General features: G+C 54.3%; 3 protein-coding genes across 5 annotated transcripts in view; 1 reads left to right on the forward strand and 2 right to left on the reverse strand.

Annotated features, from left to right (window-relative positions):
* The window catches only part of MED24 (mediator complex subunit 24), a 44791-nt gene extending 44003 nt beyond the window's left edge, over nucleotides 1–788 (reverse strand). For both annotated transcript variants that reach the window (XM_053568146.1, XM_053568145.1), the window contains exon 1: nucleotides 429–788. The gene's annotated coding sequence lies outside the window, so the exon portion shown is untranslated. The remainder of the gene's footprint in view (nucleotides 1–428) is intronic.
* THRA (thyroid hormone receptor alpha) lies at nucleotides 1–23953 on the forward strand. The gene is made up of 9 exons (XM_053568155.1): nucleotides 1–247; nucleotides 10858–11214; nucleotides 13543–13610; nucleotides 14132–14232; nucleotides 16173–16320; nucleotides 16933–17138; nucleotides 18014–18160; nucleotides 18722–18980; nucleotides 19455–23953. Exons 2-9 carry the CDS (start codon nucleotides 11162–11164, stop codon nucleotides 19703–19705), a joined length of 1233 nt encoding a protein of 410 aa, XP_053424130.1. The 5' UTR covers nucleotides 1–247; nucleotides 10858–11161; the 3' UTR covers nucleotides 19706–23953.
* NR1D1 (nuclear receptor subfamily 1 group D member 1) overlaps nucleotides 22915–24584 on the reverse strand; it is a 7799-nt gene continuing 6129 nt past the window's right edge. For both annotated transcript variants that reach the window (XM_053568154.1, XM_053568153.1), the window contains 2 exons: nucleotides 24004–24214; nucleotides 22915–23401 (listed from right to left, as the gene is read on the reverse strand). In XM_053568154.1, coding sequence (XP_053424129.1) covers nucleotides 23202–23401; nucleotides 24004–24214 — 411 coding nt within the window. In that variant the 3' untranslated portion in view covers nucleotides 22915–23201. The remainder of the gene's footprint in view (nucleotides 23402–24003; nucleotides 24215–24584) is intronic.

Here is a 24584-nt window from a genome sequence, read left to right on the forward strand (position 1 = left end):
GCGCGCGGAGCCGGAGCCCCAGCCGGAGCGGGGCGGGGGAGGGAGGAGCCAGAGCGGCCGCCGCCTCTGCCGGAGGAGCCGCGGGGCCGCCACACTCGCCCCCCGCCCCCCCCGCGTTCACTCGCACTCATACCCGGGCGCAAGAGGCGGGCGGCCCGGGCCCCACCGGCCCCCCATGGACGCCCCCGGCACGGGGCGCTGAGACCCCAGCGTTGCTGCCCAGCCGGGTCCTGCGCGCCACGCCGAGGTAAGGAGGAGGGAGCGAGGGGGCATTAATATGCAAATGCCTCGCGTTGATTATGCAAAGCCGCGGGGCTCAGTGGCCAGCTCCCAGGCGGGATCCGGGCGCCCAGGGGGTGCCCGCTACCAGCTTCTGCCTTTCCCCGCGCCCCGGTGACCCTGTCACAGGCTGTGAGATTGCAACTTACGCCCTGGAGAAGGGAGGTGTTGCTAGGAGGTCGGTGGGCCCCGGGGTTCGCTGGCAGAGATGGCGTCCGGGCCTCCCCCTCGAGGGCCCGCCCGGCCTCTGTCCGGCTAGTCCGCTGCGCATTCCCGGGCCGGGCCCCAGTGCCGGCCGCCGGAGCTCCCCCGCCCGCCGCGCCGCGGTTTGTTTACGGTGCGCGGGAGGCCTGCCCCCCCCAGCCCCCACCCTTACCCTTGGCGGCCGAGTGGCCTTTGCAAAGCTGCCTCCAGCTGCGGAGGGCAGTATTAGTGCAGTGGCGGGGGATGGGGGGGCTTGCATGTGCCCCGGGAAGGGAATTCCCCCCTCCCCGCCTCCCCAATTGAGCGTGGCTCCCTGGTTGCAACACTCCTAATTGCAAAAACGCGGCTGTTTGGGGGTGGGGGGTAATGTGTGTGGTGGTGTGCTTGATGGTCCCTAGATGATTAGGAGAGTTGCTGGCTGGAGAAGAGGAGGAATGGACCTGTGTTCTGTGTACCATCCTCCCTTGTTTCCCTCCCCTTGCAACATGTCTCTGATACCCCTTCTCCATCTGGGGCCCTCCCTTGTCGGGTGTGAAAGAAAGGCGGGAGGGGGGCTCGTTGGTGACGGGCAATGAAGAGAGCCACCGTGGTAGGTGTGGGGGTGGGGGGTGCAGAAAGAAAGCCAGTGAGATGGGAGCCTGCCCCTCAGGGCTGGCTCTGGCCCCAGGAGGGGGAGGGGATGAAGGGGGCTGTTGTCCAAGATGGGGGATGCAAAGGTGACACTGACACAAAGATATGCCCACACAGACAGCCACACACATACCCAGGGAAGGGACACCCAGGTGGACTCAAGGACAGGAGCTGCTGGACACACCCACATGGGGAAAAGGAAGGAGGCAGGCTGCTACTGCACAGTAGAGCTCAAAGGGGCGGGACACACCCACGGGAACCAAGACCATAGAGACCGACCCAAGCATATACCCACGCATAGGGACACAGAGATGCTGTCACACACCGGGGCAAGGAGGAGTCGCTGTCACCCACACAGAAAAAGTCACTATCACATGCATGCACATAGAGCAATTGCATACAGCCGCACAATTACAAAAGACCCTGTCACTCACAGGCACACACGTGCTTACATGAGGCCCAGTCACACAGACATCATCGCCTGCCGTGACAGTCGCTGTCACTCAGTCAAATGCAGACGCAGTTACACGTCAACACATGTATACACAACTTAGCAACAAGTATTTTCTTGGACTCTTAGTGTGGAGCTCTGAGCTTGTATAGACAACAGAATCCCTGCTCCCAAGAAAATGCATCTGTGTAAAAAGGCTTTCCTGCATAATGGTGCAAAGCATGCATCTCAATAACATTTTCTGAGTCTTCTTGCTTGTCATACCACCCTACTAGACAGTGAGCTCCTTGAGACCTAGGAGACTCACTTGAAGAGCTCTGGATCCCACCCAGAGTCTAGCACAGGGGGTGCTCTGTAAACACTTGTTAATTGACTGACTGTGGGAACTGCAGGCACAGGTGCACTCATCTGCACAAAGTCTCATGAATTCATGTGCGGAACTACTTCACAATGTCCAGAAGGTCCGAGTCCACACAGCTGCAGGTCTGCACTAACAGTAGTGTCCAAAACCCCAGTTGCACACAGTACATAGCCTGTGCAAGAAGGCACACACCTAGATGCACACAATCAGAGAATTCCCCCCCAGCTTCCGCCTGCTTTCATCCTCTAGGCTCAGCTGCTGTGTGCAAATGGGCTTTTTTTTTTTTTTTTTGGAGGGACAGAGAAACAAAAGCAAAGATAGTGGGTACAAGGGGGTTCCAGAGGGCCGAGTCATGGGCTGAAAGCAGTGTCCAGTGACTTCTAGCAGCTGGGTTTGTCTAGGCCTCTGGGGTAGGGGGAGTGTTAGGGAGAGCTGGCTCCTAGGGAGTGGCTTTCATCCTTACCCTAAAAGCTCAGGGGATCTAGCTGCCCCTGCCTTGCCTGAGGACACTCAGTCTCCCCCAGCTGAATTCCTGCTGCCCACCATGAGTCTGGCCCCTTTTCCCACCTCAGCCCTCCTGTCCAAACTTGGAAGTTTTCCTTAAGAGGCTGTAAGCTGGTGAGTGTCTGTGTGAGTGATGTGTATTTTTGACTTGGAATTTCTAACTCTGTCTCTCTCTCTGTTGCACTGTCTTGCTGGTGTCTAATTCTCCCTTTCTCCCATTCTGTAACTCTCTCCTTGTCACTACCCCTGTCCTGTCTCTGTTTCTGCCACAGCCTCTTTTCTCAGTTGGGGACTAGCAGTGAAGTTCTTCATACTTTTCCAGTTGTTAATACTCAAACTCCGCCTCTCTGCCCCGCCTGCCTCGTGTCTGGGGTCAGTGGGAGTTTGGGGTGGGGGGCTCAGCTAGCTGCTTCGGACTTCCTGAGCTTCCTTAATGCTGTGGCTGGGGCCAGCAAGATTTAGGGGTGGGGAATAGGAGAAGGGCAGGGCTCAGCTACTGCCCATGTTGACCCCTTGGGCTGGCATGCCCCTCCTGGGGACACCAGTGCTGTGGGAGACTTCAGTGTGCAGACTGCAGCTAGCTATAGCTCCTAAACAAGCCAGTGAAGAGGCTCCCAAGCTGGAAAAGAATAGCCCCCATGGCAGTGGTGAGAAATGGCTGGTTAGTTTGGTCCCTGATAGGACTCACAATGGCCTTTCTCCACAGCCCTGGCAGCTGAGACCCACCTCAGAGATGCCCAACAGCTGTCCTCTTTGCCCAGCCACAAGGCCTGGTTTAGAGAGTACAGCTGCCCAGTCCTCTCACCCATGATGCAGGTTCCAACCTGGAGGGGGCAGAAAGGGCAGCTCTTCAAGAGAACGAGTTTAAGCATGGAGCGCTGGGGCAGGAGAGTCAGCTCAGGGGGCACCAAGAAGCCATGCTTCTCTTTAGCCTTGGCCTACTTGGATGAGGAGTCATGGTGATGATTCAGTGGTAGAGAATCCACCAGTTGCTACGGAGGGAAAACTGAGGCTTGGTCACAGGGACACACAGCCAGGTGAAAGAACAAGGTAGCATTTCCCTAGCAGATGATATGCTATCATGATTAAGAGTGGGGATTTTTTTTGGACCTAACTGCCTGGGTTTGATCCCAACTTTGCCACTTACTGGTTTAACTTCTCTCCGGCCTTATTTGTAAATTGGGGACAATCACATCATTTAGCATTTTGATAATTAGCAGAGTTATATAAAATGTGTTAAAAAGCGCCTGGTTCGGGTGGTGCCTGTGGCTCAAGGAGTAGGGCACCGGTCCCATATGCCGGAGGTGGCGGGTTCAAACCCAGTCCTGGCCAAAAACCCCCCAAAAATAAAAGCGCCTGGTTCATAATAAGCTGCATGTGTGAGCTGTTACAATGGATGCAGAAGACTGGGGGTCTGGGATCCCTGGATTTCATGGAGAGGTTTGGTGGAGAATTGCATCTCCTAGACACCATGGGAATGGGACTGGACTGGGACAGTGGGTCTCCAATCTCCAGCTTCCGTACCCTTTATGTCACCTCTGTCTCCCCCACAAATTTTTGTAAACCGGGATCAACGTATGGGAAAGAGCTCAAGGCAAGCTCCTCTACCCCACCCTCTTTTGACCCTCACTGCCCCCCCCCCTTTAGCTTAAAAGGAGCCCTTGGCATCTCAGCCTGGGACACACCTCACCAGCTAGGGGGCACATGCATAAACATTTGGGCATCATTGCATCTCTATAGGACAAGTCTGAGCACCGGGACTGGAAGAGAGATAACAAAGCAGTCCTCTCTCCTTTCTTTTTTTTTTTTAGAGACAGAGTCTCACTTTGTCACCCTCATAGAGAGCTGTGGCATCACAGCTCACAGCAACCTCCAGCTTTGGGCTTAGGTGATTCTCTTGCTTCAGCCTCCTGAGTAGCTGGGACTACAGGCGCCCGCCACAATGCTCAGCTATTTTTTTGTTGTTGTTGTTATTGCAGTTTGGCTGGGGCTGTGTTTGAACCCACCACCCTGGGTATATGGGGCCGGCGCCCTATTCACTGAGCCACAGGCACTGCCCCTTCTCTCCTTCCTTATGTGTAGGTACTGCATGGGCTCAGGGAGGAGGCAGAGCTTTTCCTCTCTCCTGGGAGCCCAGCATCCCAGTTACCTGCCATCAGTCAACCAGAACCCAGATATGGCTGACAGATACCAGATTCTCCTCCCTGCATTGCACAGGCTCTAGTGTGAAAGGTGCTAGCAGAGAGAAACCGAGGCTCTAAGGACTAGTGGGGTTGGCATGGCACCTGTCCTGCGTTGCCTCTTTCCCTCTGTGAGTCTGGTGATAAGGATTCCCTTTTCCCCAAACCTATGTTATTCAGCCCCTGCCCTTCAAGGTGAAGCAAGGACAATGGGAAGATGCCTACTGTTGGGGCATCTGGGGAGCCTTGGGAATGGGACCCAGTCTCAACTCTAGTTCTCATGATTGCAAAGGTGCTTGGGGGACTTCGGTGCCTCTTGGGAGGGGAGGCAAATATGATCGTGGTGGGAAGAGCAATGGGTGGGAGTCGTGAGGCTGGGTTTCTGTCATTTACCAGTCGTAAAACTTTGGGCCTGGGTTTTTGTTATCTTGAGATGATGATTTCTATCTTATTTGGGGTGAGGGTAAATATATGTGGTGGGATGATACCTGACCTGTGTTCAATTCGTGTCACTTTCTGACATGATAAACAATGCTTGTGGATTCTCCCGTCCTCCTAAGGCCTGGCATACACCAGGGTGGAGGATGAACATGCTGCATGAAACCAGAGATAGTTCTCAGTCTCATGGAGGCAGCTGGGGCTGGTTCATATGGTTTCACCTTGATGTCACCTGGCAGGCCAAAGCTCAGGTACCATGCGGGACCTCTCTACTATAGTGGAGAGGTGGTCCAGAGGGAGGGGTCACACAAGATTGCTGGGTAGACAAGGGAGCAAGATGGATGTTATTGGTGCCCAGGAAATGTTATTCTTATTCCCTTGCTCTGGGAGTGGGCAGTCTGGGGACCAGGTACTAGAGGTTAAAAGTTAGCACCAAAGGCACAGCCAACCCCCTCCAGCCCCGTCGCAGCAGTGGCAAAGAGCAGAGTGATTGGACACAGCCCTTGGCCATCCTCCTCGTCCTCCTCTCTTCCTCTTCTGAGGAAGAAATGGGCTCGTGGCGGCTCCCAGAGCCCCAGCTGCCTATTTCATTTTCTCTTTCACCAGGCACGAGGGGGAGGGGGATAGAGACCTGAGGCTTTGGTGGCTTTCAGCATTTCTGTACACATCAGTGAGTGGGTGTGTTGTGCATGCATCCATGTGAGAGTGTTTTTGTGCATGTGTGGGCTGGGGAGGGCTCTGAATATCTCCTGGAACGGTACCCGGAGCCCTATGGCTTTGCGCATGCGGGGTGAATGTGTGTGTCTGCACGTGTCCGTGTGTGTGCCGGAGACTCAGCTGCATTCACGCTCTTTCTCCCTCTCTCCCCAATCTCTCTCCTCCTCCCCATTCCCCCCTGTTTTCCTATTCCCTCCCTCCCTCTCTCTCTCTCTGCCTCTGCCAGTTCTGCTTGGGTGGGGGCTAGTTCCTGCCTCCCTTGGGGTGCCTGGGAGAACATCTCGGTCTTTCTTTTCCTTTCCACCATAACCTCCCCTCCTGGGTGATGCTCCCCAGGGCTTGCAGGCAACTTCTTCTACTGCCTTAGACGAGTGAGGCGGGAGGACCCCAAGTCTGTGCCCATGGTGCCATCTGCAGCAAGCGCCTTGGCCCCGTGACATTCATGCCTTCAGCGTTCAGCTGCCCCAGCTCCCAGCTCCAATTACCCACTGGCTGCTGGGGGGAGGGTGGGGAGAATGTGCCATGCCCAGCTTGGAGGTGCTCCTAATTCTACCTTCTTGGCGATTTGGATTCCCTGCCTCATTCCTGAGGGGAATTCGGGCAGGGGGCATGAAGTTCTATGCACTGAGGTCCCAAGCATGGATGTGGGTGCAATCACCCATCAGTGGGTGTGGGGGGTGGGTGTGACCTGGGCACCCACCTTCGTGCCTGCCTGGAGCCAGCCTGGGGTGGAGGAAGAGGGTGAGGAGGGCAGAAAGAGCAGCAGGTGGGTGAGGTTATGGAGGAGGGTGGTGGGAAACAGTTTTTGATGTTAATACCGGGCAGCTGGCCCGAATCTAGGCTCTGTTTATGTCTTTCTGTCTCTGACCTGCAGGGGAGAGTTTCCTGTTATATTCTTTTGGGGGGAGTGGGGAGGAACCTTTGTTTAAGTAACTAGTCTCCCTCTCTTGTATATCCCCCCCACACCCCATCTCCCATTCTCTGGCTTCTAAGGTCACACAGTGGCTAGGTGATCAGACTCAGGGTCACTGCCCTTAACCTCCAGAATCCCATCTTCTGGGGGCTCAGTGAGAGCTCACCAAGAAGTACCGTCTCCCTCCCTCTCCTGTGCCTGTGCCTGCCAAGTTGGTGCCCCAAGTCTGTGTGTACCCCTCTGCCACGTCATACCTGCCAGATACTGCCCTCCTCCCTGCCTTCACTCCTCCTCTCTCCCTGCACCAGGATAACAGAGAGCTAGGTGGGGCAGGCTGCTCAATCCTTACCTGAGGATAGAGCAAGGGAGGGTCTGGGAAAGCAGAAAGAGGTGCCAGCCCTAGAGAGGCAGCTACCACTCAGTGTGGGGGCGTGTGTGGTTGCTGCAGCTCCATCGTCACCACAGACACCCAGGGGCTGTTGGTGTTTGTGGCTGCCCCTGGGATCCCATTTTGGCACACGGGGCTGCGTCTGCACAGAGAGCCCTGTTTGCCTATGCATGCCCATTTGTGTGTTTGGGCTACAGGGGCCCCCGGGCCCTTAAGCATCACCCTTCTTGGCTCCCATTGTATGGAGTCAGAGCATCAATGCTGGCTGATTGGGAATGGGTGGTGAAGGAGGTATCTCCCCCCACCCTAGCAGCAGGCAGAGGGGAAGGGGAGAGGGAGGTGTGAACCTACCCACAGCACTATTAATAGCCTACATGCCAGGCCACCAAGAACCAGCTGTCACCGTGGAAACCATTCCTGCTTCCCCCTCCACCAGCCTCCATGGGGTGGGACTTAGGCGATATGAAGCACCCCCCTACCCATCTTTCTTTGTTACCTTTCGCTCTTTGTTTCCCCTCCCCTTATCTGCCCTTCTTCCTTCCTTCCTCACCCCTTCTCCTCTTCCCTATTCTCTTGCTCCTCTTTCTTCCTCCCCCTCTACCTCCTTGTCATCCTGGGCTCTGCCCCCATCCCTGCCCTGTTGCTTTGTCCCCACCCCCATTTGTCTTCCCCTCTTTTCCCATCACCCCTTTTATTCTCTCCTCCTCTTTCTCCCTTTTCTCAACCCCCCCACCCCCAATGTGTGTCTCACTATGGCTGGCAAGGAGGAGGGCTGGGCTTTCTTCAGAGCATTAGGGCAAAGTTCAGAGGCCCCAGAAAGGGCTCCCGCCAAGAACAGAAGCTGAGGAGACGTAATGTGTGCAATATTTGGGGCTAGGTACTGGGGCAGAGAGCCACCTCTGACAGCCTCAGAGGGGTTCTTTGGGGGTGTCCCTCAGATCTACAGGACTGCTGAGTGGGACAGACCAGCAGTGGGAACCTGGCACAGTGCCTATGGATGCCACATTGGCCTCTTGTACCTCCCCCCATCGCAGAAGCACTTAAGCTTAATGAAATGCTTCCCCCTCTGTGGGCACCTTGCCTACACTTCCACCCGGCAGCTCTTATCTGACAAAAAGAAAGTGGGTGGCCAGACCAGCAGACAGGTGGGCCTTGCTGTTCTTCTGTCCAGCCCATACTCAGAATCCCGTAGCCCCACCCCCTCTGCCTCTGGGGGCTGAGCCTCCTGCCTTTCTGCAGGGGAGGTGCCAGGAGGGAGCTTGGGGAATTAAGCTGGACTCCTGGAGGAGGGAAGAAAGACTGCCCTTCAGGGTGGGTATCCCTGCGCCATGCCCCTTCCCTGCTGACCTTTTTCTGCCCTCAGCTAACACAGGCTCACATGGTTTGTGCCTCCCTGAATGCTGGCGCCTCTGCCTCTGCTCTGTGTCACCTCAGAGCCCCAAGTACCTCCCTGGAGAGAGTCTCCAAGGGTTCCAACCTCTCTGGATAGGTGCCAGGTGAAGGTGTGAGAGGTCAGCACCTTGTTCCTCTGACCGACGACTGCTGCAGGGGCTAACTATAGCCTGGGCTGCACCTATTGGCAGCAGGTCACCATTCAGCATAGCACAGAGGTAGGCAGAGAGCAAGCCTGCCCCTACCCCCAGCAGGCACGTGCAAGCCTTTGGCAGTGCCCAGACACATTTGGAGTTAAGGCTGGGCCGGGGAGGGGGCAGGGGAAATAAACATGGTGGCTTAGGTTGGCACTGCCCCACATTGCTCTGTAGCAACTGGTAGTGGTAGAGGTGTGGGGGGAGGGGGTCCTTTAGCACTATGGCCTGGGGCAGGAGTTGCCCATGCCATGTGGCTGCTGCTGGTGTTCCCTGCCCCGCCTGGCCCACAGCTGCTAATGCCCATTCCTGCACACATTGGCCCTCTGCACCCGCCCCAGGGCCTACTCCCCAGGGCTGCCCCTCTCTCAGCATGCCCACTCTTGTGCCTGCCTCCTCCCCTCCCCAGGGGCGCTTGGGCCTCCGGCTGGCGAGTGGATTTTTCCAGCTTCTGTAAACAAGTGGTGGCAGTGTGCCAAGCGGGCAGGAGACAGGCGGGGGCAGCACCGCAGCCAGGGTGTGCCAAGCACCGAGGCACAGCCTTGGGGTGGGGAGATGGAGACACCCAGACCCAGAGAGAGAGACAGAGACATTCAGACACAGACAGAGAGACAAATGAAGCCTTGCTGGGCACATATAGAAGTGGAAACAGAAAATAGCCCTTGAGTGTCTAGCCCAAACTCCATGAGGGCCCTTGCCCCCTACCCCGCACTGCTCTACGGCTCTGGCTGAGAGCAGCAGGCCCCAGTGCCCAGCTCCTGGGCATCCCCACCCACTCCTTCTCCTCCCCCATCTCCACCCCTTAGGGCTGGCTACGCCATTATAAATTTATAACAGGAATTTCTCCACAAGCCAAGAAAAACTTGACCTACTTTCTTGACGGCTCCTTGGGCTAAGGCTCCCCACTCACACCCTCCCCCCCCAATCTCCTATCCAGGCCCCAGCGCCCAGTTCTGGTCTGGGGGGGTGGTACCAGAGGCAGAATGGGCCACCTTTCTGTATACTGGTCATGCCCCTGTAGGCACTAGGCTCACCTGGGTGCAGAGGCCCTGCCTATCCCCTGACTTATCTCTCCCTTCTCCTCCTACCCTGGCTTGTTATCAGCTCCTGGGGGTGGGGTTGGGGGCCCAAGGGCGAGGTCTCTGGTGCAGCAGCCACGTGATGAAGGTTATATATGGGGAGCTGCACCCTTTGTACCCCCTCCTACATGCCCACACCTGCCTCTGTGCACGCAGACAGTAAGCCACAGGTCTGCAGCCCAGGGTCAGAGGTGCTATGTAGAGGAAATGATGGGCCCAGGATGGCACTGCCCTGGACTCTAGGTAGCAGAAGGAGGCTAGCATTACAGCCAGGCGGTGAGTTTCTAATCCCTGAGCCACCTGCTTACTAGCTGTGTGAACTTGAGTGAATGATCAAGCATTGTGAGGCTCAGTTCTCTCATCTGTAACATTCTGATGCCCCCTTCAGAGGGTACGTATTATCTGTCAAGGGTGCACATATTATCCACTCAGTTAACACATATTAGCTTTCTTCCCTGTTCCACTCACCATCCTGGTTGGTGGCAGCTCAGCCTAACCAACAAGGAAGTCTGGTTTTCAGACTGGGAAGTAGGATTTGAGACCTTATATGGGAAACTTTGGAGACCCTGGGGGGCCAGGGTCAAGTGTCATAACTTGGCCTGCAGCAGGGGAAATCAGCTCCCCACAGTTTTAACATCCCTCTCTGTGGGCACTGAGATGGGCATTCACCATCCCAGTGTGCTGCCCTATACCCAACCCTTTCTTCATGGGAACTCCTGTGGCTGTGCTGTTCATCTCTGGTCCCCTCTCACCCGTACAATACTAATGAATTTTAGGAAAATTTGACTAGAGAGGCAGTAACAATAGCTACCATTTAATAGATGCTCGTTAAGGAAGGACCAGGCATTTGTTTGAATGTGAGGATTCAGACATGTTACCTAGCACATGAATGATCTCATTCTTTTTCTCCATCCCTCCCCACGTACAGGCATAGGATGTGGTTCTCCAATGTTACCTGCTGTACCCGTGATCTAAGGGGTCATCCTGGTCATCTCCCTGTGCCTACCCTCCATGCCCACTGCTATCTTATTATATGCCCACAAAGCCCCAAATGTTGCCACCAAACGAATCCTACCTACCCTCCACGGTGGCATGTTCTTACCCCTGCCTCTCTCTTCTCTCTGCAGGGATCTCTGGAAAGAAGACTCAGAAGCTATTTCCCTAGTCCCCCGTCCAGGACACCCCCCCCCCAACAGACCCAGCTTGTCCCCACCCTTCCCACCTGCCACTCCCTGGCCCCTCCCACCGCCTGCCCCCCTTGGGGTGCAGGGCATGGTGTGAAAGGCCAAGTGCTGAGGCAGGTACCATGGGTGCTGTGCCCTAGGGCCTGGGTGGTGGGAGGTGGGTGGCCTGTGGGCGTGCCGGGGGGGCCAGTGTGCCCACCCCAGTCTCTTGGCGTGCTGGAAGGCATCCTGGATGGAATTGAAGTGAATGGAACAGAAGCCAAGCAAGGTGGAGTGTGGGTCAGACCCAGAGGAGAACAGGTAATGGGTGTGGCAACTAGGTGTGCTAACTCCTAAACAGCAGGCATGGTCACTTGGTGGGGAAAAAGAGAGCTGCACTGAACTCTCGTTTAGGCACCTCCTTTAAGTTTCTCTCAGGGGTGGATGTGAGGCCAGCAAGCCTCCTACCTACCTACCTTTGTCCAGGAGATTATGTCAAGTCCAGGAGATGTGGCAAGGAATTAGGTGCTTGATTGAGAGATGCCAAGATGCATATTTTGAAGTGGAGAGTGATATAGAGTGAGTAATTATAGGAGCAGGCACATAGCCCCCCACCTTATAGTGCTGGGCAGTCTCAAATGCCCCCCAGGTCTTCTCTACCATTGCTTCCCTCACCTGAGCATGTAGGAGCCAAACAGCCTTGCCATTTTTATTCTCTGCCTACCAACCCACTTACCATCTGACCACAAGTGTGTTATCCACAGTTGTGGTTCACATAGCATGACATTTCAGGGCATATGCACCAATAGCTATTGGTCACAACCCATGCTTATATTTGGAATCTATTGGGAGCCCCACAAGCTCTTCCTTGTTTATGGTCAAAGGCGGGCACTGCCATGGGACTCCTCCCAGGAAGTGGAAGTGCATGCCAACTATGAAGGTTGTGCTAACACGTGGGTGAGGCATCAGCCTGCACACACATCTAGGGATGGGTTACCTGTGCTCTGCATTGCCCTTGAGGAGCCCAGAGGGTCTCTGCTTTTCCCATCAGCTCCAAGTGGTACAAAGCTCTGTCCCAGTTGGCATGGTGCCCTAGGAGCTGGGTACAGCCTGTGCCTATGGCCAGGGAGAAGGTGGGGGTAGGGGTGCTGTGGGGAGCAGTGTGGCTGGTGTTGCCTAGGAGATCAGATCCTGAGCCAGGAAGCCAGAGGCCTGGCCAGGCAAAAACCTAGGGCCCAAGACTGGGTCTGTGGAGTTGGCAGTTGGATAGGGCACCTAGGAAACCCCCATACCCCAAAGCCTCTACCCAGGAAGGACTCTGAGGATGATCTGGACTGTCAACAGTGTGGCTGTCAGTTGCAGCCCATGTATGTCCCTACCCAGACTTCTGTGAGTCTGTGAAAGTCTGCCCTTTGGGCTTGGAGAAAGTCAGAGACCCTAGTTCCCAGTCCCCTAGAACTGCAGCCCAACCCCCAACATCCTCTCCTCTCCCATGTCCTTGCGCCACCTTGTGGCTGTCCCTGGGACTGCACCCAGAGGCTGTGAGTGTTAATTGCCGAAGATGCCCACTCAACTGGGGCCCATTTGGCCTGAGTTCCCTTGCACCCACCCCTCCAGACGGTGAGTGGGAGATCTGACCTTTCAGCCTTGTAGGAACCAAACAGGGGTAATCCCCAGGGGGCATGGAGCACAGAACTGTCTGTGGCTGTGACTCTGGCCAAGGTCACTGTGTCAGTGTGTTGGGAGCTGCATCCGGCTCTGGGAGGAGGGGCCCTGCAACATGCCACGCGAAGGGTGGGTGTGGATGGTTATACAATCCTTGCATGCATGTAGAGGGCTTATGTAACCTGTGTGTGCTGAGGTTATGTAATATGTATGTGGAAAGCCTAGCCAACATGTATGTGTAGTGACTGAGGGTTGCTATTAGTACCTTGCATGGAGGGGCTCAGGGTCCTTGTCTTTGACCCCAGTGCGTGGTGTCATCAGGTACAAGTAGGGCCTCAGTTTGCTGCTCTGTTAATGGAGGCCATGAACAGGGTGACTTCAGTGTTTTCAATCACTGTGGGTTATTTAACATGAGTGCATGGCTAGAAATCAAGCATGATATTCCCACTGGAGGGAGGGAGGTGTTAGTAGGTGCCTGTCCAAGAGTTGTGTAACACATGAGCATATCCTAGACAGCAGTAACACATTTGAGAATACCCTAAAAGTTGCATAGATATGTGGATCCCAGTGCTTATTTGTTATTCATACGCATTGGTGTTGTGTTGCATGTATATGTGTGTTCTAAAGGTTCTATAGCTTTAAGCACGTCCTGGAGGATTCTGTCAGCATATTTGTCATATACTGAAAGCTTAAATATGTGAGCATCCTGTGGATTCTTGGAGCTTAAGGTCTGCTGGGTGTGTATGTGTGTGTGTGTGTGTGTTGGGACTCTAGAACATGCTTGTGCTGCAGCCAAGACCCCTGTCTCTCTCCCCTGAAGCTTCTAGATAGCTGGACCCTTCTAAGCATTTTCACCTGACCTGGGGAGGTGGAAGGTAAAGTGAGGACACAGATAGAATTGGGCCTGGGGGATTGTATAAGCCTCCTGGATGAGAAGAGGGCTGCCCAAAGCTCTGTGATTCTTCCCACTTTGCCCCCATCCAGTGCCAGGTCACCAGATGGAAAGCGAAAAAGAAAGAACGGCCAATGTTCCCTGAAAACCAGCATGTCAGGTGAGCCTGGCTACATGTGCCCATTTTCCCCTCCCTAAGCCCACCAAGCCAGGCAAGGCCAGTCTGGGCCTGTGCAGGTTCTAGTAGCTTCTGTGCCCCATGGAGAGAACCTTCTAGAGGACTTGGGGCGGGAGGGGAGATGCCTCATCTTCAAAGATGGATTAGATCAGGAAGGGCCTCTTCTCCCATAATCCCTTCTCCCAAGGCCCGTCCGAATCAGGAGCTAAGCTACAGGACCAAGCGGCTGTATTCTCCTGAATACAGCTGGGAACATTTATTTTCCCCTCTCCTCTACTCTCTGCCCTTTAGAGAGAGAGGAAAAAAGCCCTGAGTGGACAGTGAGAAGAACTGAGATTCTCTATATTCTTAGGGAAAGAGGTTCTACCTGGAGACAAAGAACCCTTTAGGGAGGCTGGGCTAGGAAGTGGTGAGAAACAAAATGTTGGGGGATGGGGAGAGTATAGCAGCTTCTCTGCTGGGCCTCTAAGCCATGCCTGCCTACATCCTTTCCTTCCTCCCAGGGTATATCCCTAGTTACCTGGACAAAGACGAGCAGTGTGTCGTGTGTGGGGACAAGGCAACTGGTTATCATTACCGCTGTATCACTTGTGAGGGCTGCAAGGTATGGTAGCCATCTCTATTACCTCTTCCCCCTTCACCCCACCCCCCTCCTCATTCCCTTTAAGTCCCTAAGGACTGCCACGACAGACATGCTCTGTAAACATGTAGTTTAAAGCTCTCTTGTTACACCATCATTTATTTTATTAATTTATTTTCTCCTTCATGAATGTCAGCTGTCATCCATCCATTTAGCATGATAGGTATGGTTAGGTGTGGGATGTACAGGACAGGCTCTGTCTTCTAGTTGCTCACAGCCTGCCAGAGAGAGGAAGACTTGAAACAGGCATCATTGTTTTTCAAAATGTGTTTCTTGGGCCACCCATAGTACTCATTAAAATACAGATTCCCAGGCTTCATCCTGCCTCTACTTGCTCAGAACCTTTTTTGTGGTGGAGCCCAAGAATCTACCTTTTGATAGGCTCCCCAGGTGTTTCCAGTACACCTGAAAGGGTGAGAAGCAGTGCTGGGGGGCATGGTTGGGGGCATGAAGGAGAAGAGGATGATAGTTCTTCTTGAGCAGAAGGAACAAGGTCATAGACTTGAGGAGGTCTAATTAGATTTCCCTTTGGTCATTTCAGCCTGTATGGCTTTTCCAGGATCACTTCCTGAAAATGTAAGACCCAAGAAACAGAATCATTTTAAAAAATGTTGAGACTTGAAATTTCTTTGGTATTATCAACCAAACCAAGACCATGAAACATTTAAAGTTCAGTAGCTGTGTTCTTGGAAGCAATACAAGCAGTTTAGCAGAGAGCAACGATCTTTACCCTCAAGGACATCTAAGCCCCAAGGGAGTACCCTAAAAAGAGAAGACTTGGTCCCCACCCCTAGAAAGTTTGATTTTGTAGTTTTGGAGTAAGGCCAAGTAGTCTATATCTTTTCTAAGTGTTCTAGGTGACTGTAATACCCCCTCTCTAATCTGAGAGCTCAGACCTTGGTGTTCCATACCTGAGGCCCAGTTCTGGCTCTGCTGCCCATTTAGCCATATGACTTTGGGCAAATTGTCTCGTCTTTAGTTTCCTAGTCTGCAAAATGGAGACAGTAACAGTTCTTACTTTTTAGCATTGCCTTGTGGGTTCAATGTGATGACAGCATGAAAGAAAGGTTTATCTGGGGCGGTGTCTGTGGCTCAGTGAGTGGGGCGTTATACCGAGGGTGGTGAGTTCGAACCCGGCCCAGCCAAACTGCAACCAAAAATAGCCAGGCGCCTGTGGTCCCAGCTACTAAATCACCTAAGCCCAGGAGCTGAAGGTTACTGTGAGCTGTCACGCCATGGCACTCTACCAAGGGTGACAAAGTAAGACTCTGTCTTGAAAAGAAAAGGTTTATCTGTACTAAGTGGCACTAAGCCGTCATTAAATATTAACTCTTCATTATTGTCACCATCTTGATTTTTGAGGTTTTTCCTGTAAAGCAAAGGCTAATCCTAATATATGGAATTGAAATTTTTCTTTTCAAGCTATTAGAGTTCATAGCCAATGCCTTTTCTTGACATTTTTGGCCCATCTATTTAATGAATTCTACCTACATGAGCAACAGGCATCATATATGAGAGTGGTTTCTAGGTCAGTGTTGTTTTTAGAGTCATAGCATGATGGAAAGTGAGGTATTACTTGGAATTCCAAAGTTGCTATTCCTTCAGGCATAGCACCTTACTCTATCCCAGGCCCAAAGCTGCTCCTGTGGTCATCATTGCTGCCTCTGCCACCACCACTACCCTGGCACCTCCTACCCATGAGCAGCCTGGGGGCTGAGGGCACATTTTTCTCTGGTCCTTTGGCCTGGCAGAGCCTAGTGATCCAGGGCTTTCTGTGTCAGGAAGATGCCAAAATCCCTCACTGATCTTGCCTTCCACACAAACCCATCCCCCCAGTGAACCGCATGGCTGGTTCGGGCAGGGGAGGTCACGATCATAGCCTGCTCCATCTCCCCCCACCTCAGGGCTTCTTTCGCCGCACAATCCAGAAGAACCTCCATCCCACCTATTCCTGCAAATATGACAGCTGCTGTGTCATCGACAAGATCACTCGCAATCAGTGCCAGCTGTGCCGCTTTAAGAAGTGCATCGCCGTGGGCATGGCCATGGACTGTAAGGGGCCTGGGTGGGGGGAGTAGAACCACGTATCTGGGGGTGAGGGTGGGGATGGCAGTTTCCTTCCAGAATACCCACAGGTATTCAGGGCAGAGTGGCACTCCAAGCCAGGTCAGGCTCATGTCAGAATGTTCAGAGTCTTGGTTCCTAGGAAAAGAAAACTATTCCTCTTTGGGTCCTGCAAATAGGCCCCCATGGTTATCACCATATGAGGGCCTTATAGAGGGAGTTGTTGGGTGGAAAGAACTCCTTGGACACTCATCCTAGCACACTGTTCCTGACTTCTAGAAAGGTACCCCCTGTCTGGATAAGAGAGGGCATATTTCATTAGCTATGGACTGTGTGATTGGATCTTCTAGTCACTAGTATACCATAACCCATTATACCAGAGCATGATATTCATCTGAAACGGCCCAAATTGTTGTCAGTGGCAAAGATTGATCATGATCCGAGTTGTGCTACCCAACTGCTAAGTGATTTAGAAAGTCACTTAAACTTTCTGGTCCTCAGTTTCCCCAACTGGTATACTAGGAAGAGTAGTTTCTGAAAGGATTGTGGAGAAGGGGTGGAGGGTGCCATGCAAAGGGCCTTGCGCCCCTCTGTTAACAGTGGTTCTAGATGACTCTAAGCGGGTAGCCAAGCGCAAGCTGATTGAGCAGAACCGGGAGCGGCGGCGGAAGGAAGAGATGATTCGATCACTGCAGCAGCGACCAGAGCCCACTCCTGAAGAGTGGGATCTGATCCACGTTGCCACAGAGGCCCATCGCAGCACCAATGCCCAGGGCAGCCATTGGAAGCAGAGGCGGAAATTCCTGGTAAGGAGAGAGGGTATGGGGAGGGCGGCAGTGAAGTGGCAGGGAGACAAGAGAGAGCTAAGGTCTTGCCTCCTCCAGGAAACTTTCTTAGTTTAATCCAACCCAAACTGACCTCCTTCATACCTTGGCAGTCCTGACTTTGTATCCTGGTGTGTGTGCCTTTGCTCTCTGTGTCCTGCCTGTTTCATCCAATCAAGAGCTTCCTGAGGACAGGGCCTTGCCTTCCTCACCAAGTTTCCAGTGAGCAGGGGCAACCTCTCTTTTTCCTGCCTACTGTGACCAAAGTGGTGAAACCGGTTGCTATGTTATACCAAATCAGTTTGGGAGGAGATAGACAGTTGATCGTATGTGGTGGGGCTCCTGGTGTTTGGTGGAATGGGACAGTGCACTGCTAAAAGCATGGTCACCCAACACCAAGCAGATCTGTGTGTAACCGTCAGGAGTCGGACTGCCTGGATTCAAACCCTGGTTCTACTACTTACTTGTCATATGACTTCAACCCTATCTATTATTTAGTTGCACTATGAGTCCGTTTCCACATCTATGAAATGGTGGTAATTATAGCATCTTCCTTTTAAAGGGTTGTGGTGAAGCTGAAATGAGATACGTAAAACATATAGCCTAATGCCTGATCACATATTAAGTATGTGGTAATTATAGCTGCTATTGTTATTACCATTGTTGTTATTAGCAGACTGAGAGCTCTGACTCTGGTCTATCCTTTGCTCCAAGGTAAAGGGAAAGCCGTAGGGCTGGGGCTCTTCCTGGGGGCCTCCTTCCCCAGGCTGCCTTGGAGCTCCCCCTGGTGGGCAGGCAGCCCCAGTCAGAGGGAGAAAAGGGTCTGCAGCTCCAGCTAATCGCCCCCCTCCCTCTAGCCGGATGACATTGGCCAGTCACCCATCGTCTCCATGCCGGACGGAGACAAGGTGGACCTAGAGGCCTTCAGTGAATTTACCAAGATCATCACCCCGGCCATCACTCGTGTGGTGGACTTTGCCAAAAAACTGCCCATGTTCTCCGAGGTGAGCGGCAGATGGGAGGAAAGACATGGTGCCATGCTGGAGGGAAACTCGGGGTGGCTTCCATCTAAGGTCCTCTGGAGAAGGGAACAGTTCCTGTAGATTGACATACACGCAGCACACATGTGTACGCACACATGCACACACCACACAGGGCTAGCTGATATGAGGACCCGGCTGGCTCCAGGTGCCCACCTACCCAGTCCCTTGACCCTCAAGTCTACGTGGCCATCCCAACTCCAGGCAGCCTGGAAGTTCTCGGCACTAGCTCTGGAGACAGGCAACTTTATTAGCTGTGTGACCTTGGCCAAGTAATCTAAATCCCCTCAGTTCCTTATCTGGAATAGGGCTGGGGATAATGATTGGACCTAACTCACAGGCATACTTGTGAGTTTTGAATGACATAGGGCATGGATGTGGCCCAGCACACGGTCAACTTTTCAGAGTCCGTGTTTCTGACTGAGGCCAGTGGTGGCCTTGTGACTCCCAGAGGACACCCACAGGGAGACTCAGGGACGTAAGGAGGAGTATGCTGAGTGCTCCTGTGGCCCTGACACTCCGCAGCTGCCTTGTGAAGACCAGATCATCCTCCTGAAGGGGTGCTGCATGGAGATCATGTCCCTGCGGGCGGCTGTCCGCTATGACCCCGAGAGCGACACCCTGACGCTGAGTGGGGAGATGGCCGTCAAGCGGGAGCAGCTCAAGAATGGTGGCCTGGGCGTAGTCTCTGATGCCATCTTTGAACTGGGCAAGTCACTCTCTGCCTTTAACCTGGATGATACAGAAGTGGCTCTGCTGCAGGCTGTGCTGCTAATGTCAACAGGTATCTGCTGAGTGGCTGGGAGGGCTCAGAAGTTTCTGCGGGCTCCAGAACTTTGCTCTCCTTTAATCTTACAGGCTCTCCCTGTTCCCCAGCTTCCTACCCATCCGCCCTTCCCTGGGCTCCCTCTCTGTCACCCACCCATCTTCTGTCCCCATCCTCTGCTTGTCACCTAACCCCCACTCTGCTCCCAGGTCCATCTTAACCTCTAGTTCCCACTCTGTCCTCTTTCCTTCTCTGTCCCTGTCCTTTCTGTCCCTCCCATTACCTTTGTTCCCACACATCTTCTATCCTCATTCCTCCTGGGTCCCCTCCCTACCCTTATCCCTAATCCACTTCTCTGACCACCACCCCTTCTCTCTGCCCCAGTTCTCCCAAGCACCTCTCTGTCCCTCTCTTTATGTGTCCCTGCACGTACTCAACCCCCACAGCCCCTCTCTGCAGCCACACACCCCTCATGCCCTTCCTTCCCCACAGACCGCTCGGGCCTGCTGTGCGTGGACAAGATCGAGAAGAGTCAGGAGGCGTACCTGCTGGCGTTCGAGCATTACGTCAACCACCGCAAACACAACATTCCGCACTTCTGGCCCAAGCTGCTGATGAAGGTGACTGACCTCCGCATGATCGGGGCCTGCCACGCCAGCCGCTTCCTCCACATGAAAGTCGAGTGCCCCACCGAACTCTTCCCCCCACTCTTCCTCGAGGTCTTTGAGGATCAGGAAGTCTAAAGCCTCAGGCGGCCAGAGGGTGTGCGGAGCTGGTGGGGAGGAGCCTGGAGAGAAGGGGCCCAGCTGGGGGCTGAGGGAGACCCCCCTCCTCTTCTCTCCTTCCTCTCACCCTTCAATAGATTCAGCTCCCACACACACACCTGCACTGCCCAGGTCCCTCCTCAGAACCTCCAGCCCTGGGACAGGGCAAACAAATGAACTTGCTATGAAAAAGACAGTGTGGGAGGCTGGGGGAACCATGTCCTGCAGTTCTCAGGACCCTGTCCTCTCAGAAGGTAGGGGATGAGAGGGAGAACCGAGAGGGGACAAGCCATCTTGACCGTAGGGGAAGGAGGAATGTGGGATGGGGGAAGATGCCCTCAACTCAGCCCCTCCACACACGAGAGAGAGGCCTAGGTTTCCCCTCCAGGCTAGGTGCCTCTCTACTTCTCTAGATGCCTGGGTGCAAAGAACAGCTTGGCTTGGCTCCTCCCCTGGAGGTTAAAAATTACAGTCATTCTAACTGCACTTTGGAAACCAAGCAAGGGGAGAAGATAAATGAAGAAACACTAGACAGAAAAAGACAAGAGAGAGCGAGTGATAGAGAGAAAGATGAATTAAATTATTAACTGAGGCTGGCCAGAGGGGAGGGACCCCCCTTACCACCCCATGCACTTTGAGAGCTGTCCCTCCTCCTCCCACATCAGACAGAAATGCCCCACACACCAGATCCCCAAGGGTAGGGTTGCTGATCAGAGCTGTGAGAACATAACAGGGTCCTGGCCACCCCCTGCCTTGCCCCACCTTCTGTGCCCGTCGGCACCCCCACCCTAGTATGTCCTCTGCTCTCTGCCGCTCGTGCCCGCTGAGTTCCATCTACCTCTCATGCTGGATGCCAGCTGGCCCCTCACCAGCCTGCCCTGCTGCCCGCACAGCTACCCTTTCAAGTGCCCAGCCCCAGGGGCCTCTCCCTGTCCCCCTCCTCCTTCCACACCTTGGCAGCCACACAGGAAAAACTGTGGCTCCCGCTCCTACCCACCTCATATCCTGCAGTATTAGCTACAATCCAGATTCTGCCGCATTGGGGGGTTAGGGGGCTGTGCGTGAGTGTCCCTCAGAGCCTCGTCCCTTTAGGTCTCTGTTTCCCATTTCCCACCTGTCGTCTGGGCTTTCTCTAACCTTTGCCCTTCTTTCCAATGCCCACTCAATGCACTAACTCTGGGTGGGCAGGCACCTGATTGGGGGCGTTTAGATAAATGGCACTTAGTTGGGGCCCTGGGCAAGGGGGGGGTTGGTGCTCCTCCTTTTCTCTTTAAAGCTCTTTAGGCCTGCTGCCCCTCTGCCCCTGGGACCCCTTCCCTCTTTTCTCTAATTCAGGGACTTTGGCTTGAGCCCCCTCCTACCCTCCTGGTGGGAGTGCTCTATTGGTCTGCACTTGGGTGAGCTGCCCCCCTCCTGTTCCCTTTGGCTGCCCCCCACTTCTGGTGGGGGGGGAGGAAGGGACAAAGCAGACCAGAGGGCTCTGGGCTCAGGGCTGCATGTCGGCAGGGATGGATGGGTGGACATAGATGCCCCCGGAAGCCATGGGGAATGGGGCAGGGGGCGGGGGAGGGGTGCCAGGGCTTCCTGCGCTTTGCACTATTGGGGCAAAAATGTCTTAATCAGTGGGGAACCTGCCACCCCACCCTGACCCTCAGCCTGCCACAGCCCCCTACACACACACACATACGCGCACACACACATGCACACGGGAAGGCAATGCTATACTGCCCATCAGGGCAATGTCCTTCCCACCCTGTTTAGGTGTTCCAGTAGGGATGGAGGGCCTGGAGGAGCATCTGCTATCACCTGTGCATGTGCCTATCCCACCCTGCTCTGGGGCCCTGGGCTGCCCAAGCTGTCTTTGTCTCTATCCTCTCTCTCTCCTGGGGTACTGATTCCTGTGATACTCCAGTCCCATGGGTAGGCCCTCCTATACCTTCTCCCACACCTGGGGGCCCAGTGGAGTTCCTGACCTGTCTGCTGTCTCCCCCAGTCTTCCCTCCCTCCCCCTAATTCTCCATCCCCATTCTCAGCCATGGACACGGTGGAGAAAAAGGCCTTGAAGAGCCTTGGCCTCTTACAGGCACTTGATACTCCCCCCCACCTCCCTAAGCATATGAGCTGTGATCCCCTCCCCCCCTTCTTGGTGATGTGGGGTGTATGTGTGTGTTCCTCTGTGTGAATGTGTGAGTGAGTACATGTGGTAGGGGAGGAGCCAGGGAGACTCAGGAGTGCCACGGACCTGCTCTAGAGAGGCAGCTGTCCCGTCCCTGCTGTGGAAGTGGGGGACAGGGCCCTCTCCTGGGGGCCATTGGTGCTAATGAGGGGGATGGCCTCAATGTGGGTGCTTAGCATGCCTCCCCCAGTGTTGGCCCGGGGCACTAGGGCAGGCAGGGTGGGGCAGCAGGTGCAGTATTGGTGGGAGAAAGGGCTGCTGGGAATAGGATGAGGGGGCCAGGCCAGGACAAGGGGGTGCCAGAGCCATGACCACTACCCCACCCCCACCACCCGCCTCTCCATCTCAGTATTCCCCCTCCCATCACTCATAACACACATACCTCATCCAGCCTCCTCCCTGCTCAGACTTGGGGAGGGTGGGGGAGGAGCCCCTACCCCATCCCCTGGTGGCGGGTCTGCAGGGCTGGGAGAGGGCAGGGTGTGTGACAGAGACACCGTCCATAAAGGGGACAGTATCTCCTGCCCTAGAACTCCTGGGTTGGGGGAGGGGGACACTGCCCAGAGGAGCTACTGAATGTATGAGAAGCTGGTGCTGGGGTGGGGGGAGGGGGGTTGTGGCCAGAAACAGGGAAGGAGGTAGGCCCCTTCCCCAGGGAGGGGCGAGACCTGCAGGGGTGACTTGAGGGGCTCCTACTCCTGCCCCATGTTGACAATCAGTATGTCTATTATGTGCGATTTTTCACCCCGTTGTGTTTTGGGTCAGGATTTTAAAGAAAGATATTTTTATGGTAATTGTTGCTCGTCTATTTTACTATATATTTATGTAATAAATATATGATGAAAATAACCCCCTTTGGCACCCCCCTTAGACTTGTGTGCTGTTTCCCTATATCCTCCCATCTGCTGGCAGAGTACACACCCCACAAACTGACCAGATGGAGAGGTGCCCCCCCAGCCTTGGCAATATTTCCACCCCACCCCCCAAACGAGCACACACCACAGAAGCCAGCTCAGCTGTGAACTATTGGATTTGAGACAGGAACAGAACAAATCAGGGGGCTAGAGGAGAGTGGGAGAGAGAGAGTGGTTTAAATAGGGGAGGATGGGAAGTTCAGTGATGGGGGAGGGAGGCAGGTATTTACAAGAAGGCTCAGGGGGCCAGAGGCTCATCTTGGAATATTTTATAACAATATAAATAAGATTCTGGTTTGCTTTTCCTTTTCGTCTCGTAAAGGAGAGAGAAGTGCAGAGTTCGATTCTGTACAAGGGGGCAGCGGCAGAAGGCCGGCCGGGCGGGTCACTGGGCGTCCACCCGGAAGGACAGCAGCTTCTCGGAATGCATGTTGTTCAGGGTCCGCAGGTCCGGCAGCTTGAGCAGCAGCTTGGTGAAGCGGGAAGTCTCCGAGGGCCGGTTCTTCAGCACCAGAGCCCGAAGAGCCCGCAGCAGCGTCTCCTGGAGCTGCTCCACCGAAGCGGAATTCTCCATTCCCGAGCGGTCTGTGGGGAAGACGACAGCAGTGAGGCAGCCTCCCTGAGCTCCTCTGACGAGGAACCGGAGGTCTGCGAGGACCCACCAGGCAATGCAGCCTCTCCCTGAACCCCCTCAGAGGGCCGATGGGGTAGAAGGAATGCAATGCCTTCTCCCAGGCCTCTGCCCCAAGAGCAGGAGGTGCCTGAACGCTGGGAGCATGGGCTCAGCAGGCTGGCCACCTCCCACCCCAAGACCGCTCGCCTCCCCCTAAACAGGCCAGACATGGCCAGGCTCCCTTGCTTTTTGCCCTGTAGTTCCCTCTGCCTGGCAACATCTTATTTGTCCTTTGAGGCCCTGCTCAAGTGTCACCTCCTTCCCCAGCTCCCCCAGGCAGAAATAGTTGTCTGTGCTTCTTCGGTTCATGCTTCTACTGTGACACTTATCTCACTGTTTTATAATTAGTCGGGCATGAGTCTGTTTCCCAAGCTAGACTGTGTCTGAATCATGTCTGTATCCCCAGTGCCCGGTGCAGGGCCTGGCATAGAGTAGGTACTCCATAAAAGGTGTGTTGAATTGAACTGCGTCTGCCTCCTCCCCCCGCCCCAGGTCAGGTGAAAACTTGGCCTACCTGCAGAGACAAGCACCACCGCGGTGAAGAGGCCCAGCTCTTCCTCGGTAAGCGCCAGGGAGTTGAGCTTCTCGCTGAAGTCAAACATGGCATTGAGCAGGTCTCCCATGCCCATGGCACCGAGCTCCTGCAAACTGTAGGTGGTGCGGCTCAGGAACATCACTGTCTGGTCCTTCACGTTGAACAATGATGCAAAGCGCACCATCAGCACCTAAAGGTGGGGGGACAGTCATGCTGGGTGGAGTGGGAGGAGCATTTGACAAATTGCCCCTACAAGTTTGCCAAAAGTTTCATGGTGCTGCCTTAGCTTTCTCACTAGAAAGGGGGTTATTTCTGAATGGGCGATAAGGGGACCCAGGTGGAAGGATGGGCAGCATCTCACTACCCTGGAATTGTCAGGCCTGAATCTGTGTCTCAACTCTGCCACTACTTGTGACCCTGTGTAAAGCACTTCAGGAGTTAATCTGCTCAGGCCTAAAACAGGCAACAATGTATCCTAAGGCATTATTTTAATGCAACAGGTTGTGAATAGACTCCAGCTGAAATGATAGTCCAGCCATCCAGAGGCAGGAGTGGGAAGG

This window comes from Nycticebus coucang, chromosome 18 (assembly GCF_027406575.1).
Source record: "Nycticebus coucang isolate mNycCou1 chromosome 18, mNycCou1.pri, whole genome shotgun sequence".
NCBI classification, from domain to species: Eukaryota; Metazoa; Chordata; class Mammalia; order Primates; family Lorisidae; genus Nycticebus; species Nycticebus coucang.